Genomic DNA, 21,675 nt, shown 5'->3' on the forward strand with positions numbered 1-21,675 from the left:
GAGGGACTATATATTTCCAAATCTCTGATACAGTTGTGTTCTCTCCATGCTCTATCACTCAATTAACAGTTCTTCCCATTTTTAATCCCCAAATTTGTACAGTAGGTGTGACTACCAGTTTTCCCAGATTCATTAGCAGCTGGCCCTACACGAGGCTGGAAAAATAGAGAGCCTGTGAAATGCTTTGTGTTCCCAGCCTCACCCCTAGAATGGTTGTGATTACTTCCCTCCCTTTTTATTGCTTAAATTCAAGTAGATGAATGAATTTGAATTCATTTTTACCACAAATAGTTATTTTTTCTGAACCACTTTAATATATTAACCAACTATTGCCTTGAAGAATATCTTAAGTAGGCTAATTTTTAAACCCAGTATTGTAAAACAAAATGAAATAGTATGTGTACCCCAAGGATTTATAATGCTACAAATAGTGACTCAATGGTAAATATTCCTCTAACATAATTCTTGTTCCAAGCATTCACTGATTAGCTATTAGTATAGCTCTGCATTTCCACTATAAAGTGTTAGCCTTGATTCTAGCAGTAAAAATTTGATTTGTGATTTGATGACTCGATAGCTATAAAAATGTACAGCAGATATAACCATTTTAAGTATTCTTAAATTGTTTTAAACACAGGAGGAAGCAGTTATGAACTCTAAAGGAATAGATGCAAAAGAACCAACAGAAGGAAGTAACCTCCTGAATAGCAGTAAAAAAAAGCTACAAGAAATACCAACTGAATCAAATAATTTGCGAAGACTAGGACAAACATTTGCTTGCCCTCCACATGGCTTGCTGGCTAGAGGGATAACAAATGGTATGTAAATGGTAAAAAATAATTCAGAAAGAGACGGTAAAAGATGAAATTGTTTTAATGAGAGATTCCAAAATAATATGGTTTAAAGAACAAAAAGAAGCTTACTTCTGTATACATAAAAACTAGAGTGCTATTGCTACTACCATTCCAGCTAGCAGGAAAAGAGCAGAGATCAAAGACATTTTCCTTTTCTGTCTGTGAGTAATTTCACAGGATTACATTTGGCCTCCAATGAGAAAAATGAGAAATCACCTGTAAACAGAAAGGCACTACATAAATGTTGGGTTTAATCGTTATTAAGTAATGCAACTAATGTTTGAACAAACAGCTTAATTTATGCTTCCAAATGAATCCATCATTTTGTAAGAATCTTGGTTTCCAATCCAACTTACTCCAGTACAACTACTATTACCTAAAATATTTGGGAGCTTTTTCTTTTTTTTAATGTTTTATTTATTTTTGAGAGAGAAAGAGCACATGGGCAGTGGAGGGGCAGAGAGAGAGAGATAGAGGATCTGAAGCAGGCTCTGTGCTGACAGCAGAGAGACCACTGTGGAGCTCGAACTCACAAACCATGAGATCAACAAACCATGAGATCATGACCTGAACTGAAGTTGGACACTTAACCAACTGAGCCACCCGGGCACCCCTGGAGGACTTTTCTTTGGGAGTTTATCTCAGCACTATTTCACATACTGTCTTTGAGGAATGGATTTGGTTTTTGGAGGGAGCCAAACATTATTATGATATCAATTTGAAGAATAGATAGATATTCAGATTCAGTAATCCTGGTTTTTTTGTTCAGAAAGGAAATTGTGTGTGTGTGTGTGTGTGTGTGTGTGAGAGAGAGAGAGAGAGAGAGAGAGAGAGAGGGTGTGTGTGAAGTGTATATATTTTGTACATTGGAGGAAATGTAGTAGGAAAAAGAAGGGCTTTGAAAATTGTCTATAAATGCTGACTTTTTGTTAATTTTTTAAGTTTATTTATTTTGAGAGAGACAGAGACAGTGCGAGTGGGGGAAGGGTAGAGAGAGAGGGAGAGAGAGAATCCCAAGCAGGCACTACATTGCCAGCACAGAGCCCGATACAGGGCTCGAACTCATGAAACCGTGAGATCATGACTGTGAGCCAAAACGGAGAGTTGAACACTTAACTGACTGAGCCACCCAGGCACCCTATAAATGAGAATTTGAAGACAATTTCAAAATGATATTGAGGAGCGACAGCACCGCTAGAGTAAATATATATCTTCCCAAAGTAAATATGTTGAAGAATATAATACATTTGATCTAAAAGTTGTGTTTACTAAAAAATCAGACTCAGTTATTCTTATACTTCATTTGTGAACTCTGAAAAACATTTTTACCATTCTCAACTGGGACAGTTGAAGCCCAGTTATACTCTAGGCTCTACATATATTTTTAATAAAATGAGGTAAGTCTGTAAACTAGCATGAGAAAAAAATCTCAAACTTTATTTAAAAAATGTAGAGAAAAACAGGTTCCAAAATATATACCAGTTGATAAGACAACATATAATTTAATACCTTTTCTGTCCTATTTATTATTTTTTTGAAATTTCACCATTCAAATCATGGCACATTTCTAGTTAAAACATTTACAGTAAAACAGATAGTGATTGCATTAGGGAAAGGGTATAAATGAATGATGTGATTTGGAGACTCATTTTTTAATTTTTTTTTTTTTTATTTTTAGAGAGAAAGGGGGTGGGGGACAGGCACAGGGAGAGGAAGAGAGAGAATCTTTTTTTAAAAAATTTTTTTAACGTTTATTTATTTTTGAGACAGAGACAAAGCATGAATGGGGGGAGGGTCAGAGACAGAGGGAGACACAGAATCTGAAGCAGGCTCCAGGCTCTGAGCTGTCAGCACAGAGCCCGACACGGGGCTCGAACTCACGAACCGTGAGATCATGACCTGAGCCAGAGTCAGACGCTTAACTGACTGAGCCACCCAGGTGCCCCAGAAGAGAGAGAATCTTAAGCAGGTTCCGTGCTCAGTGCAGAGGCAGACACAGGGCTTGATCCTATGACCCTGGGATAATGACCTGAGCCAAAATCAACAGTTGGTCGCACAACCGACTAAGCCACCCAGGTATCCCAGAGAGTCATTTTTTAAAAATTCTATGATCATTGTCCATAAAGGTGCCTGAGAAATGGGAACTCATAATATATAAACACCTCTTCACTTGTTTTCCTGTGCTTCTGTTGCTTAGAAGACTGTTCTTTTTTTTTTTTCCTATACTCCTTCCTGTATCACTTCAGTATATTTACATATTTTTCTTAAGTAAATCTGATTTTCCAAAATCATAAATGAGAAGCAAATTACTAACTGAATTAAATGTGATTTAGAGAAACCCTGTAAATATACACTTACTATTTATTTAGAACTGCATTTTGAATATGAAAAAGGAAAGGAATGTTAGAGGTTTAAAAGAAAAGTGGTCTTTAAGTGGAAAACTTAATTCTACCTTTCTGAATTTTGTACAAAACTGATTTTGTGCTATGATAAAGTAAAATTTAGTAGTTTAAAATTCCTACTTTCCCATTACACTTCCCATACTATATAGAAATTTCAGCTTCTCTACCCAACTGGAAGATACAGAAGGCGCTTTAGTTATTTCATAGCATCACAGCCTACAAAATCTGTAATAATTCTGTGAGGGTTAAAAAATGGGACATTGGATTTGATCTCTAGCAATGGGGTGGATGACATTCAATGAACAGCCCTCTCACTTATGTCAATGAAAACATCTGAAAACAATATTTTAAGTCTCTTTAAATATACCTTTTATCTGTCAAGAAAACAGGAAATCATCAGACACTAAAAACAGTATGACTAGGAGAGATAAATAAGCACTCAAGCTGGCTTTCGCTCTGGGGCTTCTGCAAAACACCAGTGAATTTGAGATTCATTTTGAGAACCATGAGAGTATAAGAGGCTCTGCGTGGGCCTGCCCAGGTTGGGAGAAAGAGGAGAAATCATTCCTTCTCACCCATACAAAGCTGGAACCCAATGTAATGATGAATTTGAGGTAAACCTGCCCTGCAGAGGGGGCCCGCAGCTAAACCTGACTGTCTGAACTGTAGTGCTGTCTGGGCGAGAAAAGAGTCTCCACTAAATATGTGTAACTTCATGCTGATCTGTGTTCCAAAGTCACAGAAAAAAACCTCAAGCTGAAAATATATCTAAAAGTAGTCCCGGATTGTTAAGATTGTAAGCACATGGTAGGGGCAAATTCATATCCTATCTGGGAAAACTGACATTCAACTCCAGCAATTCCCAAAGATTAAGTTTCAGGGAAGAGCTCACTGTTGCCAAAAACAAAAGCAACAAAACAAAAACAAAAATCACAACATGCACAAGGAAACACGTTTCAAAAATTTGCATTATCAGAAATAAAAAATATTTTCAATAACTATGAAGAAATTAAAGAGGAGGTAACAAATATAAGTATAAAACAAGAAACTATTTACAAAAATGAACACATTTCAATAACCACCAACTTCTAGAAATGAAAGATATAATAAAGTAATTGAAATTTCAAACTCAGTAGATTAGGCAGCAGATTAAGTGAAAAGAAAATTGGTAATCTAGTAAATAGGTCTGAAGAGATTACAATGCAGTACACACAGAAAAAAAATGGATGATATGAAAACTGGGCTTACCCAATGCCCAGTTTGGGTATTGAGACTGTGGAGAAGAGACTGTGACTGTCCAATGATTTAATCATAGTTCCAGAAAAATACAGGGAAAAGAATAGGGAAGAGGAAATATTTGAAGAAATAAAGACAGAATGTTCCAGAATGGATGGAAAACATAAATCCTAAGCAAACTAAAAGGAAGCCATATGGAAATTAACATAAGTACTGAACAGATCACACTGAAATTGCAGAAAACCAAAGAAAAAGAAAGATCTTAAAAATAGCCAAAGGAGGGGCATCTGGGTGGCTCAGTCGGCTAAGCGTCCGACTTGGGCTCAGGTCATGATCTCACGGTCTCTGAGTTCGAGCCCCATGTCGGGCTCTGCTGACAGCTGAGAGCCTGGAGCCTGCTTTAGATTCTGTGTTTCCCTCTCTCTCTGCCCCTCCCCCACTCGTACTCTGTCTCTCTCTCTCTCTGTCTCTCTCTCTGTCTTAAAAATAAACATTAAAAAAAATTTTTTTTAAATAGCCAAAGGAAAAAAAATTCCTAAAAGGCACTTAAAAACAACAATAAAAGCCAGAAAACCAAGGGACAGTATTTTAAAGGAACAGGGAGACAGTAACTCTCAACCTAGAACTGTATACCCTGAAAAACTATCTTTTAAGAATGAGAATAAAGATAATTCCAAATCAATAAAACTAAGAATTTGTTACCAACAGATCTTCATGAGAAATATAGCATGCTCTGGTGCACTGTTTCTGAACTATGAATTAGTTCATATATGATGGTAAATGAGGAATTGTGTTAGTGTAACATGAAAATTTGCATTTGTACATAATTTCTCCTGCCATGTTAATATTTTACATCACCAAACAATAGCATGTGAATACAAAATGCATTGAAAAACAAAAACAGACAAAAAAGGTCAGATATATGATTCCTTACAATTAAAGATAAAGCCTTACTAAAATGAAGACTTTTTAAAAAGCTGAACTCCCTATAGAAGTACTTTTTTTTTTTTTCAGACAGTTGCTGGTTTAAGGGTTTCAGAGGCTTTTTAAACTTTCTAGACCATTAAACTATCTAATGAAACCATATATGGATGTAGAAGCTGACATTACAAACAAAGTAGCTGCCAACACTTTCCCTCAGTTAAAACAACAACAACAAATATTTGATTGATGGAGAAAGCTATAATCTGGATCAGATTTGGACGGAACTGCTTACTGTTTAAAGCAAATGCTTTCAAGGTTCTACATCTCGAAATAATACGTGTGGTTTCAAGGGTTTGAGTCTGCCAAAAAGAGACTGTGAAATGCAAATGCCAGTGGAGATTTAACTGCACTAGCACTTTTATTAGGATCATTACTGTTTTTGTCAATACTTTGGTCACAGGATTTAAGCTTTGAGTTGTCTACCCAACGGTTTTCCCATGAGTCTTTGTTGTTTCAGTGTAAACTTTAGTACAGCACAAGGTTTTCAAACAAGGAAACATGTTTCACCTTCTAATAGAAATACCTCTATTAAAGGAAATACTTTAGGCAACAAAATAATTGTCCCAGATAAAAAATTTGAGTTGCCATAATGAATAATGATCAAAACGGAAAATAGGTGAGTATATGGATAATTCTAAACCAATATTGACTATAGAAAAGAAACAATAATAGTGTTTAATTCAAGACAGAACTAAAATACTAGAATGTGATTATTCAGGTATTCTCATGTTCCTATGAAGAGAGTAAAGATAGCCAGTGTTTCCCTTTTTATTAACGAGTGAATATTTATGGTAAAATTATAAAGGAAAAAGGAGGAATGATAAAAAAAAATTCAAGATCGCAGTTCCTTCTGAGGGTGTGAAAGGAGATGGGAGATGGGATTAAGAGGGACACATGGGTGGATCCAAAGGCACTGGTAATATCCTATTTCTTAAGATGGTTGGTAATTATTACCCAATTGTTCATATTACTGATGCTTTCTAAAATTTACACATGGTTATAAATACTTGTATGTATGTTCGATAATTTTAAAATTTTTATATTATATTGAAACCATATGACAACTTACTGATAGAAACTAGTTTTCCTGGTTTATTTCAGTTACCATGGTTGTTCTTCTGTGGGCTGTAGTTTGGTCAATTACTACCAGCGAATGTCTTCCTGGAGGAAACCTATTTGGAATTATAATCCTATTCTATTGTGCCATCATTGGAGGTAAACTTTTGGGGCTCATTAAGTTACCAACATTACCTCCACTGCCTCCTCTTCTAGGTAAGTGCTAAATACCTTCTGACTTCAAGAGTAAATCATATTTTAAAAACTGTAGTTTGGGAAGCTTTGGTAAATAAATATAAAATGTTTCTGTATTTGATGTGTTGGAGCCAAAGCCAATTATTAAATTTTGAGTTTGGTAAGCCAGTTGTTAAACACAGAAATTTTTAAAAATTAAATTATATATATTTACAATTAAATAACTTGCATTAAAAATAAAACCAATAGATACTCAAAACTAATCACTTACAGCATTTTCCCCTTATCTAGGCTCTTGAAATTATGGAAACAATATATAGTGCTGTGCCACTGGCTCTCTCTTCCCAACTGCACATTCATTGACATCGTGTTGGTAGCTTAACATCAACCATGGTAGAAGTAACTATAAGACAGAAATGCTACAAAACTAGGGCCCAATGTATTGTAAGTCACTCACATCATTGAAAAAGGAGTGAAGGGGTCGTCTGCCAGATCAGCATCAGGTGGCCATACCAATCCAGACCATCCAGAAACAGTGTCCCAGGGAAGTTGTTGTCACATTCATTTGGAGAACAAAAAAATGCTTCCTCTTGCGCCCCCCCCCCAAAACTCCAAAAGAAACTCTTAACATATTTTTGAGTCCTTGTTAGATTATTATTTCTTTTGAACTGTGCTCATTTCAGCACTATTTGTAATGAAAAATCTGAAAAGTTCCTTAAAGTCCATTAATTGGTTCAAAAAATTATAGTACTTCCAAACAATGAGATACTATTTCTACTATTAGAAAATGAGGCACACGAACACTCATACTGAGGCATGCTTACATAGGTATACAAACTTTTCTGGAAAGGCAAAGAAAACCCTTAAGAGTGAAAATCTTTGGAGAATGAAGATCGAAAGTTTGCAGTTGGAATAGGACACGTACTTGTCACTTCCTACTTGTTGGTGATGTTTTAATTCACCATGAGCATGTGTTATCCTTATTACTCTTTAAAAACCGGTTGTGGTTGTCTAGTTCCCACTTTCAAAAATTCTGGAAAGACCGTAACTGCAGAATTCAAAACTTTATGAGACCTTCTTCTAGATTAAATGGCAGTGATGCTTCCTGGCCTAGCGGTGTCTGGAGCAAGTCACAAAAGCTATGCTTGTCATTAGTCTCCATTCTCATAGCTTACATACAGAACATGGCAACAATAGTAAGTTTGTTTAGTCATTTAATGTGTAATGCTTGTAAGGTCATGCTGAGAAGAGGGTACTGCTAGAGAAGAACGGTCTGGAAGCCCAGTGTCTGGTGGAGAAGTCTCTCTTTCCTGTTGTAGGGGCATGTGGTATCAGTGAGGGCAGGATTCTCTAGCAAACTCCTCAGCTCCCTTGGTCACTGTCAACTACTGACATTTCCCAGAATGTGTCATACTTCCTCTTCATACCTTGGAAGAAACTGCTAACCCATCCAGAAACTTCTTGACTCTCCACCCAGTTCTTCCCCTTGTTTGGATCCCTCTGACTTACTACTCTTCTCTCACTCATACAACACTTCCTTATGCTTCCATAAAATTGAGGTTGTCAATTTATCTCACTCCCCTAGAGGCTGAAAACTTGTTGAGATGTAGTACCAAGTTTTTGTTCATTATTATACTTCTACTACCTACTGTACTGTCTAAAATACTGAAGGCATTTGGTAAACAGTAAATGGCTGAATGAAAGAAGAATCAGAAGCTGACCTGACAGAGCAATGTCCATTTCTTCATAACTCACAAGTCTTTGGAAAGCAAGGATTTTTTTTAATGTTTTTTTCATGTTTATTTTTTAATGTTTTTTATTTTTTTTTATTTTTTTTAATGTTTATTTTTTGAGAGAGAGAGCACAGGTAGGGGAGGGGCAGAGAGAGAGGGAGACCCAGAATCTGAAGCAGTCTCCAGGCTCCATGCTGTCAGCACAGAGCCAGAAGCGATGCTCAAACTCACGAACCATGAGATCATGACCTGAACCAAAGTCAGAATGCTCAATGGATTGAACCACCCAGGCGCCTCGCAAGTTATGTATTTTTTGTTAAATTACCTGGCTTGAGGGTGAAATAGAATCCACATAGGTATTTGTTGATAATTCAGGTAATCTGACATAGCAAATAACTTCAGGAGCTGTTTACTATTTGCACATAAAAGAGTGACTGAATTAGGCATTGTATTAAAACATTTTATATTTATAATTTGATCACATTTCTATCTGAATACTGCATTACTGATTCTAATGATTTTTATTTGCATATTAAAGGCTTTTCTTAGCTCCTCTAATGTAGTATATTATTTTAATTTTTTATTGAAAATTTTATTTAAATTCTAGTTAGTTAACATATAATGTAATATTGGTTTCAGGAATAGAATTTAGTGATTCATCTTGCATATAACACCCAGTGCCCATCATAACAAGTGCCCTCCTTAATACCCATCACCCATCTAGCCCATCTCCCCACCCACCTCCCTCCATCAACGCTCAATTTGTTCTTTATCATTTAGAGTATCTTATGGATTATGAGCAGGTAGATGGGCTAAATGAGTAAGGGGCATTAAGGAAGACACTTGGGATGAGCACTGGGTGCTGTACATAGGTGATGAATCACTGGAATCTACTCCTGAAATCATTATTGCACTATATGCTAACTAACTAGGATATAAATACATACATACATACATACATACATACATACATACATACATATTTAAAAATAATAAAAAAAGAAAAATAAAAAAAATAAAATTCAAAGAAAAAAAAGGAGTATCTTATGGTTTGCTTCCCTGTCTTTTTTTTTCCCTTCACATATGTTCATCTGTTTTGTTTCCTAAATTCCACATGTGAGTGAAATCATATGATATTTGTTTTTCTCTGACTTATTACACTTAGCATAATATACTAATATTATGGATATGGATATATAATATACTAATATTATGGATATGGATATATAATATCCATCCACGTTGTTGCAAATAGCAAGACTTCATTCTTTTTGATGGCTAATATTCCATTGTGTGTGTGTGTGTATATATATATATATATATATATATATATATATATACCATATCTTCTTATATATATATAAGAAGCTTCATATATATATATATATATATACCACATCTTCTTTATTTATTAATCAGTCAGTGGACACTTGGGCTCTTTCTGTAGTTTGCTATTATTGATAATGCTGCTATAAACATCAGAGGGCATGTACCCTTTGAATCTATATTTTTGTATCTTTTGGGTAAATACCTAGCATGCCATTGCTATATCATAGGGTAGTTCTATTTTTAACTTTTTGAGGAGCCTCCATAAATGTTTCCCAGAGTAGCCACACTAATTTGCATTCCCACCAACAGCATAAGACGGTTCCTTTCTCCGCAGCCTCACCAACATCTGTTGTTTCTTGTGTTAGTTTTAACCATTCTGACAGGTGTGAGGTGGTATCCCATCATGGTTTTGATTTGTATTTCCCTGATGATGAGTGAGATTGAGCATCTTTTCATGCATCTGTTAGCCCTCTGCATGATGGAAAAGTGTCGATTCATGTCTTCTCATTTTTTCACTGGATTGTTTTTTGGGTGTTGAGTTTGGTGAGTTCTTTATAGATTTTGAATACTAACCCTTTATCCGATATGTCACTTGCAAATATCTTCCCCCATTCCATAGGCTGCCTTTTTGTTTTGTTGATTGTTTCCGTTGCTGTGCAGAAGCTTTTTATCTTAATGAAGTCCCATTAATTCATTGGTGCTTTTGTTTCCTTTGCCTCCAGCAATGTGTCTAGTAAGAAGTTGCTACAGCCAAAGTCAAAGGGGTTGCTATCTGTTCTCCTCTAGGATTTTGATGGTTTCCTATCTCACATTTAGGTCTTTCATCCATTTAAACAAAAATGTTAAACAAAAGAATATGAAAGAGACATGAACTCAAAAAGTAAAAATGCCAAAAATATCTTCTCTATTTGAAAACCAACTAAGGAGTTGTTTGACTTCTCCATTCTAGGCATGCTTCTTGCTGGGTTTCTTGTCAGAAATATCCCTGTCATCAGTGATAATGTACAGATCAAGCATAAGTGGTCTTCCTCTTTGAGAAGTATAGCCCTGTCTATCATATTGGTTCGTGCTGGCCTTGGGCTTGATTCAAAGGTATGAAGTATAAATTTCTAATTGTTGACTAGGAATTGAACTCTTCCAGTACTGCTACTATTCAGAATCACCGTGCTTTAGGCACTTTGTGTGACAGTCTAAAGAAGAGAATGGAGGGGGGCCTGGGTGGCTCAGTTGGTTAAGTGTCTACTCAGGTCATGACCTCACAGTTCGTGAGTTTGAGCCCCACATCAGGCTCTGTGCTGACAGCTCAGAGCCTGGATCCTGCTTCGGATTCTGTGTCTCCCTCTCTGTACACCACCCCCGCTTGCCCTCTCTGTGTCTCAAAAATGAAATAATGTTAAAAAAAATGTTTTTAAAGAAAAGAATGGAGTTTATTTCATGGAGGACTATTTCCAGAAGATGACCCTATATTCATTCTTGGAGGAAGGTGGAATTACTGTCTGGGGACAGCACTAACAATAAAGGCTCCCCTTTTCTCTGACAGAGATATAGGTCATCCTTATAAATAACAGGCTATAGAGAGGATAGCACATTTATGGCATGCAAAGCCTTATGCAAGTGTTTAGGGCTAACTATACAGCTCAAGAAATTGCTTGATACATAGGACGAGTCTCAAGTATGCCTTTTTTAATGCTTTTACTAACGTATATTTTTGAATGAGAGAATGAGTGTTCTTGGGGATGAAGGTTTTCACCCTGGCCTCATTCTGGGGCCACAAGTTATAAATAAAGCTAACACCGAGAGGGTTAAATCAGCTACTTTGGGGATTAATGAGCACAGACTACAGAACATCCTGCTTGAGTTCAAACCTAGCTGCACAATTTACCAATTTCATGATCTTGGACAAATGACTTTAACTTGTATCTTTTTAGACGAGGACATCTAAATATAATGGGGATAGTAATTTCACCTATATCATAGTGTTGCTATGAGGACTAAATAAGCTATCTCCAAAACACTTCAAACACTGAAATGTTTGTTAAATAAAACTCATTACCTGGCAAATTCATGATAATCCAAACATGGTCTGAATACTGAAGAAAAGTGTCTGATGTCATAATCTCTTTCTGTCTTTAAATGATTATTTTTGTATTTCTGTTTGCATATTTCAGGCCCTGAAGAAGTTGAAGGGTGTTTGTATAAGACTGTCCATGGGTCCTTGTCTTGTGGAGGCATGCACATCTGCACTTCTGGCCCACTTTCTAATGGGCTTACCATGGCAATGGGGATTTATCCTGGGGTAATGGTTTTTCTTTTTCGTATGAAAACAATGCAGGGATGTTTGGGGCTTTCTCTGATTCCATACCAGAGAGTGCATAATAGCATTTTCTTAAAGACATCAGAAAATACAACATGGATATTCCAGCGTAATCTAAATATTATAACTTCAAAATATACTATTTATAGAATACATCTAACTTTTACAGGCATTATGATTTAAACAGTTGAAGAATTAATGGTGTTTTACCTACACCTTATTCCATGCTGGTGAGAGAGATGCCATGTCTCACCTCAAAGTCCATACAAAGGGTAATAAACATATCAACAGTAATGAACACCTAACACTCTTTTCTCCTTCTTTTGTCGCCAGACAGTTATGATTGGGTGGTTCTGCTGTCTCTTCCTTCCACTGCCCGTTCTTCTAATGGTTAACAGCCATAAGAAGTAAATAAATAAAGGGGAGCCTGGGCGGCTCATCGGTTAAGTGTCTGACTTCGGCTCAGGTCAAGATCTCACAGTTCGTGGGTTCGAGCCCCATGTTGGGCTCTCTGCTGACAGCTCAGAGCCTGGAGCCTGCTTCAGATTCTGTGTCTCCCTCTCTCTCTGCCCCTCCCTCACTCACTCATGCTCTCTCTCTGTCTCTCAAAAATAAATAAACATTAAAAAAAGAAGCAAATAATTATGAAAGTACTTAGTAAGAATTTAGTACTAATTAGTAGGCAAGAAGCAAGAAATCCTTACTTCTGGTTAAGACGGTAGAGCTATACTGCCTGGATTTAAATCCCAGCTCTGTGACTCCAATATGTGAACTTTGGCAAGTTATTCAATCTCTCTGCATCTCATTTGCAAGAATGAAGTCTCCTCATTTACAGAATGAAGATAATTATTGTAGCTACCTTGTAGAGTTGTTGTGAGGATTAAATTAGTTAATTTATGTAGAGCACTTAAAATGGTGTTTGGCACATAGTAAACACTGTAAAATGTTTTCTGCTGTTACTGCTGCTGCTAGCGTTAGTATCACTGTCACTGCCATTATGGGCTTCTTCTAATCTGTGGTCTTGTTCTACATACCAAGTCCCAACAGAAGGCCTAATATCAGTCAGTTCCAATTTAAAAAGCCTGCAGCTGTGTTTTTTAAACCTCATACCATAAATGTTTCGTCTTTATTTTTTTTAATGTTTTATTTATTTCTGAGAGAGAGCAAATGGGGGAGGGGACAGAGGATCCAAAGTGGGCTCTGTGCTGATAGCAGCAAACCTGATATGGGGCTCAAACCCACAAACCATGAGATCATGACCTCAGCCAAAGTCAGACACTCAACCAACTGAGCCATGCAGTCGCCCTGGTTTTATGTATGTATGTATGTATGTATGTATGTATGTATTTATTTATTTATTTATTTATTTATTTATTTTTTAAGGCAGAGTCTTGCAACCTAATCCCATTAGGTCTTCTGTGCCACCCATAACTATATATTTCGGGGCAACCTAAGTGGTTCCAATATAGGCTGATTGTAGCCACACTTTCAAAAAGTGTTCTGTAGAACTTGTGTGTGTGTGTGTGTGTGTGTGTGTGTGTGTGTTTCCAGTTTGGTGCTTCACTGCTATTTGAAAGACAGTAGTTGTCTAAAGTGTAACCTCTAAAAGAGTAGATGTTGTTATAATTTCACAATAATAATAATAATGAGTAAGCTGCTATCACAAATGTTTAAAGCGCTGCCTACTTAGTTTTGTTTTAGGTGCTGTATCTCCAGCTGTCGTAGTGCCTTCAATGCTCCTTTTGCAGGAAGGAGGCTATGGAGTTGAAAAAGGCGTCCCAACCTTACTTATGGCTGCTGGCAGCTTCGATGATATTCTGGCTATCACTGGCTTCAACACATGCTTGGGCATGGCCTTTTCCACAGGTAAACTGGTCAGTTCACGATGTGCTGTTCCCTTGCGCTACAGAGACATAGATTATGATGTTACAAGCTGGGCATATTTGCTTGATAACTGAATACGGCAGATTAAAATGGAGAAACCAACTCCACAGGTTAGTTCTATACCTGAGGAGGGACCAGTAGCTTATCTTTCTCCCTTCACCCTCTGGACATGGACTGTTCCAATGGTCTGGTAAATGCATTGACAGGGATCCAGAGTAGCAAAGTTTAAGAAAGGATTAGAATAGCTTTTGCATGGAGGCTTCTGAGAAAGCTCAATCTTGGAGACTTCACACAGAGATGAGTAGGTTTTTCAAAGACAGCAATGACACAGAGCAGTCCAAGTGAAAGGAACAGCATTCTTCTAAAATAGGAACAGTTTCTGCTCTCTGTAACATTTTATGGGTAATAATGGCAATGATTTTTCACAGGTATCTTACTTCCTTACTGAGTGTCTGACATGGATGTATTTTGTGCTAAGCAGTAATAAAAGAAGAGTGTAAAGCATTTTTTGTCTCCCACTATTATTTAAGACTTTTACTATCCTTTGGCACAACACAAGTTTATTCTTAAACCATGTCCAAGATTCAGAGATAAGATTTGCGATCCCATGCGATTGACAAAATGTAATTGTAGAGTGAGTTTAGCTTCCAATTATTGTGGAACACATTTTCTTGGGAAGTCATATGTTCTCAGTATCTCTACTCCCATAGTTATCTAGGGATAACATTTTAGGATTTAGGCTGATTACCTAGAACCTCAACTCTTCCCACTGCCCCAAGTTCCTTATATCCGGTCACCCTCCATACACTGCTGTGCATCACTGGTAAATTAACCTTGTCAAAACATGACTCTCATAGTATTACTTTTTGGTACAAGAACCAGTGAGGATTCTCTCTTACCTGTTAGGTCAAATCTACACCCTTGTCTTTACTTTAATTTTACTGTACCTATCCAAACTTATGTTCTCACTGCCTTCCTGGTATACACCTTTGAAACCATGGTTCTCAGCCTCAGCTGCATACTAGAATTACCTGGAGAATTTTTAAAAATACTCGTAAGTGAGCACTACCTTAGACCAGTTAAATCAGAACCTTTGGGAATAGAAACCAGGCTTTATGCAAGAGTTTGCATTAGAATCACACGGGAGGAAAAGAAGAGGGATGAGGGGGGCAAGAGGGAGGGTGTACTGGGGTTTCATAATCTGGGGAGTATAGGCTATGGATAGTTTAAAGAACTTTCCTAGCCAACAATGCTGTGTTCCCTCTGCCCTGCTCCACTAAATGTGGTCCTCAGACATTTTGGATGGGAACTACCAGGAGCCTCTTTAAAATATGGATCCCAAGCCCTGCCAGGCTTCCTGAATCAGAATTTTTAGAGGTGGGTCCAAGAAGTCTTTTTTTTTTTCCTTACATACTAGAGACTGAAACTAATTAGCTACTTTTTATACATTTATAGTAAATTATTTATTGTAATAGCTTGAGACATTTGCTACTATCACAGCTAGATGTTTCTGACAGTCACACCATTATCTAACATAGAGCTGCTCTAGCTAAATAAAATTACTACAGAGGTAATTCTTTTTTCTTTCTTTTAATAAGAGAGATGATTAAAACTGTAAGGAAGGAAAAACTGTTGCCCATCTACCCACCTTAAGTCCATTGGCTGGGCCCTGTAAATCAGAATGACAAAAGACAAATTAACAAGAGAAAAGCATGTGCACCCTGTTGTGCATGTTGTTAGCATGTGCACCCTGCTTACCTAGGGGAGTACTTACTCAGTGATGCCTAACTCAAAGAGGTGGTTAGAATTTGGTATATAAATATATATATAATTTGCATGTAAGTGAACCGTGCAACTCAAACCTGTATGTGATGTATATATCACATCTTAGCAAAAAACAGTAATTTTGGTGAAATGCAAGACAAAAGAAAAGAACTTTGAACTTTTAGAGGCAGCAAATTGTAGAAAGGCAAATAGGGTAACCAGTGGTATCTAGGGATGCTCTTAGTAGAATCTGTCTTTGGGCTGATAAGAGTCTGAAGTTGTCCCAGTGGTTAAATTCTGTCCTTCTGGTAGAGGAAAAATTTATGCCCTTAAAAGTTTATGCTCTCCTTTTAGGCAAATAGGAGGAGATAGATACGTTTTCTTGATTCTGTTTCTTCTCAATTGCCTTCTGCTCAAAATCATCTTTATGCCAAAGTGGCATACCTTGGTGTGGCATATTGTTACCCTAAACTACAATAATAAGAAACTACATACTAGTTGCATTTTTTAAAATGTTGTGTTTATTTTTGAGACAGAGACAGACCGAGAGAGAGAGAGAGAGAGAGAGAGAGAGAACATGAGTGGGGGAGGGGCAAAAAGAGAGGGGGACAGGGGGATCCAAAGTGGGCTCTGTGCTGAGAGCAGAGAGCCCTATGCAGGGCACGAACTCATGAACTGTGAGATCATGACCTGCGCCTAAATCAAGAGTTGGACGCTTAACCAACTGAGCTACCCAGGCGCCCCAGTACATATTTTCTTTGAATAGTGTGGAAGGAAGGACTTCATGTGTTGAGCAATTTACTATGATTTTGTGTACAATGTGCTAACAGATTTTTTTAAAGTATTCTAAATTCTGTTTGCTATGAAAGAAAACAGAAGTCTACTTATATATATATTATGATACTTCAAAGAAGCAATCCAACAAATAAAGGCTCTTCTAAGAGCAGTTTCAAAAATAATTTGTTTTTGGGGGTGCCTGGGTGGTTCAGTCAGTTAAATGTCCAACTTCACCTCAGGTCATGATCTCGGGGTTTGTGAATTCGAGCCCTGCTAGGGCTCTGTGCTGACAGCTCAGAGCCTGGAGCCTGCTTTGGATTCTGTGACTCCCTCTCTCTCTGCCCCACCCCTGCTTGCACTGTGTCTCTAAAAAATGAATAAACATTAAAAAAAAATTTTTTTTTAGTAATTTGTTTTCAGATTTACTTTTAGAAATAGCTTTTGAGAAACAGTAGGTCCCCTACACTCCTTGTAGTAAGAAAAGATTCTTGGGGTACTTGGCTGGCTCAGTTGGAAGGGCATGTGACTCCTGACCTTGAAGGTCATGAGTTTGAGCCCCACATTGGGTATAGAGATTACTAAAAACAAAAAAATAAATAAATACATTTTAAAAACTTAAAAAAATAAAAGATTCTTGATTTAACTGCCAAATTTTTAAGTTACTGTATTCTTTACATATCGGAGCTACCGTAATCAATTATTAGTAAAAAATCAGGCTCTTAATTGGCAATTTGAAAACTAGATATGTCTTCTCACCCAGCCTGTGCCTATAGTATAGTAGAACAAATTAGCTCTGTTCATAAATTCTATCTTTCATATTTTCTTAGGCCATTTAAGTAAACTTTTATTGATGTAAGCATAAAAGAAGGGCACAAATCATAGTTTATACCAATTTTGAAATTTATCTGCAATAATATGCATAGGTTTTTTATAATATAGGCCCATCTTATTAGACATTTTACATCACATATATTTAAGAAAGTGGAGAGCAGGAAATACCTGTATACCTTTCCTTCTATGTAATTAGATGCTTTTTATGTTGATAATTAAAGTCTAAGTATTTACAGATTTAGAGTTCTGCCTGAAGTTTTTCTTTTTATGTGTTTTTAAGGCTCCACAATTTTTAATGTTCTCAGAGGAATTTTAGAGGTGGTAATTGGTATGGCAACTGGATCTCTTCTTGGATTTTTTATTCAGTACTTTCCAAGCAGTGACCAGGTAAAAGAAATAATCTATGGGAAAGTCATGCTCTAAAATGTCATTGGAAAAACATTCTGGAACAGTCCCCTGAACGTGAAGAACACGATTTAGAAAATGGCCCCCCATTATAAAACTGCTTATTCCCAAATCAGTGCTATCCATGGGATGTATGAACAAGGTTAGATGTGCAGTTGACCCCTGAACAATGCAGGGATTAGGGGCACTGACCCTGTGCACAGTCAGAAATCCATGTATAACTTTTGACTCCCCAAAAACTTAATTACTAATAGCCTGCTGTTGACTAGAATCCTTTCTGATAACATAAACAGTTGATTAACATGTATTTTATATGTTGTATGTATTATATACTGTATTCTTAAAGTAAGCTAGAGAAAAGAAGATATTATTAAGAAAATCGTAAAGAAAAGGAAATACATTTATAGTAGTGTACTGTATTTATCAAAAAAAAAGAAAAAAATTTGCATGTAAGTGGACCATGCAGCTCAAATCTGTGTTAGGGGTCAACTGTATAAGGTTTTAATGCAATCCTAAAATTTTTACTCTAATGTATATTCTATAAACTTACATTTCACTGAAAAATAAATAACATCATTTCCAGAATATGCAAGCAATCCTTTCTTTTTGTTTTTATTTTTTATTTTATTATTATTATTAATATTAGCTAAGTCAAGATGTAAAATGGCTTTGGGGCCCTCTTTTTAGTATCAGCATATCTTAGATTATATTACTACCTATACCTTAACATCTCATTGTAATATAGTCTAGTATTTGTCACCAAGATGATCAAAGTTCTTTACTCTTCACAATAATTTCATAATATTCACAGAGGGTTTTTTTGTTTTGTTTTCCTTTACCCTCCTAAGTCTCTTGGGATAGAAAAACATATAAGAGTCTTTGTTTTCCTATAAGAACTGGCATTATTTTGAAATTTCAGAGAATTTTGAATGGAAATATAAACTTAACTAAAGTAGAACTTTAAAAAAATTAATATTTCCATTATAAGAAAGTATGATGAGTTGGATTTTTCTATGCTCCAAAACCCTCCAACTAAAATTGTAAAAAATTTTATGAATGCATAAAAGAAAATTACAGGATTTTCTAATTACACAACAAAATAAAGAAAAGAGTTATGGCTTACATTTTGTTGCTTACTGTATATAAAATGATATAGTAAGTACAATAAAGTGCCACTACATTCAATATGGCAGCCACCAGCTACATGTGGCTATAGCAGATAGAGAACATTTCAGTGGTGCAGATGTAGAAATTTCCATCATCACTGGATGTTGTTTTGGGAAGCACTGATCTAGTACAATCATATAAACTCATGTAATCTAGTGTAAACCACATAAGACCCATGAAGAGAATACTATTAATAGTATTCATCAGTACCTCTCTACTGATGAGGAGATTGAGATTTAAGAAGTAACTTGAACAAGTTCATACAGCTAGAAAGCAGCAGAGCTGGGAGTGAACTCTAGTAATCCTGAGCCTGGATGCTTCCAAGTCAAGCACTTCTAAAGACCTACTTGCCTTCTAAAGTGATCAAGAAGTTTAGGCCATGGCAAACATTTTTCTAGATATGTCTTCTAAGGCAAAGGAAACAAAAGCAAAAACAAGCTATTGGAACTACATCCAAATAAAAAGCTTTTGGACAACAAAGGAAACCATTAACAAAACTAAAAGACTAAAACCTACTAAATGGGAGAAAATATTTGCAAATGATGTATCCAAGAAGGCTTAGTATCCAAAATATATAAAGAACTTATACAACTCAACACATATATATATATATATATATATATATATATATATATATATATATTCATATACATACATACATATATATATATTCATATACATATATACATATATATGTATATATATATATATATATATATATGTATATATATATATATATATATATATATATATATTCCGATTAAAAATGGGCAGAGTACCAGAATGGACATTTTTCCAAAGAAGACATAATATATGGCCAACAGACACATGAAAAGATGTTCAACATCACTAACCATTAGGAAAATGCAAATCAAAACCACAATGAGTTATTACTTACACCTGTCAGAATGGCTAACATCAAAAAGATAAGAAATAACAAGTATTGGATACAGAGAAAACGGAACACTGCAGTTGGTGGGAAGGTAAACTGGTACAGCCACTGTGGAAATCAGTATGGCGGTTCCTCAAAAAATAAAAAATAGAATTACCATATGACTCAGTAATTCTACTACTGGGTATAAGAAAACACTAATTTGAGAAGATTATGAACCCCTGTATTTATTGCAGTATTATTTACAATAGCCAAGATATGGAAGGAACCTAAGTGTCCATCAATAGATAAATGCTAAGGAAGGTGTGATATATATACAATGGAACATTGAACAGCCATAAAAAAGAATGTGATCTTGCCATTTGCAATAACATGGATGGACCCAGAGGGTATTATGCTAGTAAATAAGTCAAACTGAAAAAGACAAAGAGCATATGATTTTCACTCACACGTGGAATCTAAAAACAAAACAAATGAATAAATAAACAGGAAGGAGAATCATGTTTAGAAAAAAAAATGAGGAAAGCATGGCATTAAGGAGTAAACAGCCTAAAAATACTAGAGATATCACATCTTTAACTTTCACAAAAACCCTGTGACAAAACTGCTTTCAGGGAGGAGAAGAAAAAAGCCTGAGGAAGCTAAGTAATGTGACCACTACATATGCCAGTAGTGTAAAAGAGCTAGAATTTTAACTCTGGTCTGTCTGGCTCCGAAGCCCCATGCACTTTTTTCTACGATTACATTCAGCCCTGTGAAATTCTGCTTTGATAACTGCAGGAGAATACAACTAGTGTTCTTGGAAGAGGAAGCTGCATTTGTCCATGTGTTGACTCTACTTTTATTAAGGAAAAGAAAGTAAATGTCATGGCATGCATTTATTTGCCTAGACAGACATTTTCATTTTCCACTAAGTCCTGAATATAGAAAAAGCAATCATTAAAAATCAGTTATAGGAAATAATTGAGCTAATCAACCTTTCTTTTTCTCCTCAAGGACAAACTTGTGTGGAAGAGAGCATTCATTGTTTTGGGGCTGTCCATACTAGCTGTGTTCAGCAGCGTGTATTTTGGTTTCCCTGGGTCAGGAGGATTGTGCACACTGGTCATGTCCTTCCTTGCAGGTTTGAGATGGGCTGGCGAAAAGGTGAATTTCAAGTTCTTCTTCTCATTTAAGTTCTTTCTGATCAGAGTAAATTTTTTTCTTTACAGATGTTTCCTAATATCAAATTAATAAAATTATTTAATCACAAAAGCTATTTTCTATGCATATGTAAATGTATGCCCAAGTGTACACACATACATCCTTTTCCCCCTTATATACCAGTCTGTAATTTGATGACTTAAAAATATATTATGGTCATATTTCCATGCTGCCTCCCTATTCTTTGTAAGGGTTATGGCTACAGAGTATTGCATGGTATAGCTGTCCTATATTTAACCAGTCTCCTGATAACAGATTTTAAATTGTTTCTGGTTTTCTACTAAGACAAAAAGTATTTCGGTAAAATATCCTACCTATGCCATATTTCATTAACTGTAAGATGCTAGCAAATCTAAGAAGCACCATTTTACATGCTACCAAGAAAGAAAAAAGAATACTGCCTATTAAACTATGACATGACATCCTAATTTCAGAAATTTTAAAATGTGAAAAAAAATCAACAAAATACGACATACGTTTGAGTTTATCTATAGGATAAATTTCCAGAAACAGGATTTCTCTATGAAGGAGTATATACATTAATATTTTGATAATATCAATTTTCCCTTTTAAAAGACTGCGCCAGTTTATATTTTCACCAACAGTATGTGAAGATCTGTCTTTCTGATCTGAGTATTTTCAATCTTCA

General features: G+C 36.0%; 1 protein-coding gene across 5 annotated transcripts in view; it reads left to right on the forward strand.

Moving 5' to 3' along the window:
- The window catches only part of SLC9B2 (solute carrier family 9 member B2), a 54,126-nt gene that overhangs the window by 14,744 nt on the left and 17,707 nt on the right, over positions 1 to 21,675 (forward strand). For 3 of the 5 annotated variants that reach the window (XR_009259413.1, XM_058721774.1, XM_058721776.1), the window contains exons 3-9: positions 638 to 818; positions 6,578 to 6,748; positions 10,739 to 10,881; positions 11,958 to 12,085; positions 13,794 to 13,969; positions 17,640 to 17,746; positions 20,820 to 20,969. Coding sequence is in view for 4 of the 5 variants with exons in the window: in XM_058721774.1 (XP_058577757.1) it covers positions 638 to 818; positions 6,578 to 6,748; positions 10,739 to 10,881; positions 11,958 to 12,085; positions 13,794 to 13,969; positions 17,640 to 17,746; positions 20,820 to 20,969 (1,056 nt within the window). In the remaining variant the exon portion in view is untranslated. The remainder of the gene's footprint in view (positions 1 to 637; positions 819 to 6,577; positions 6,749 to 10,738; positions 10,882 to 11,957; positions 12,086 to 13,793; positions 13,970 to 17,639; positions 17,747 to 20,819; positions 20,970 to 21,675) is intronic. The other 2 variants (XM_058721775.1, XM_058721777.1) reach the window with 2 other exon arrangements.

Source organism: Neofelis nebulosa, chromosome 3, assembly GCF_028018385.1.
Source record: "Neofelis nebulosa isolate mNeoNeb1 chromosome 3, mNeoNeb1.pri, whole genome shotgun sequence".
NCBI lineage: Eukaryota > Metazoa > Chordata > Mammalia > Carnivora > Felidae > Neofelis > Neofelis nebulosa.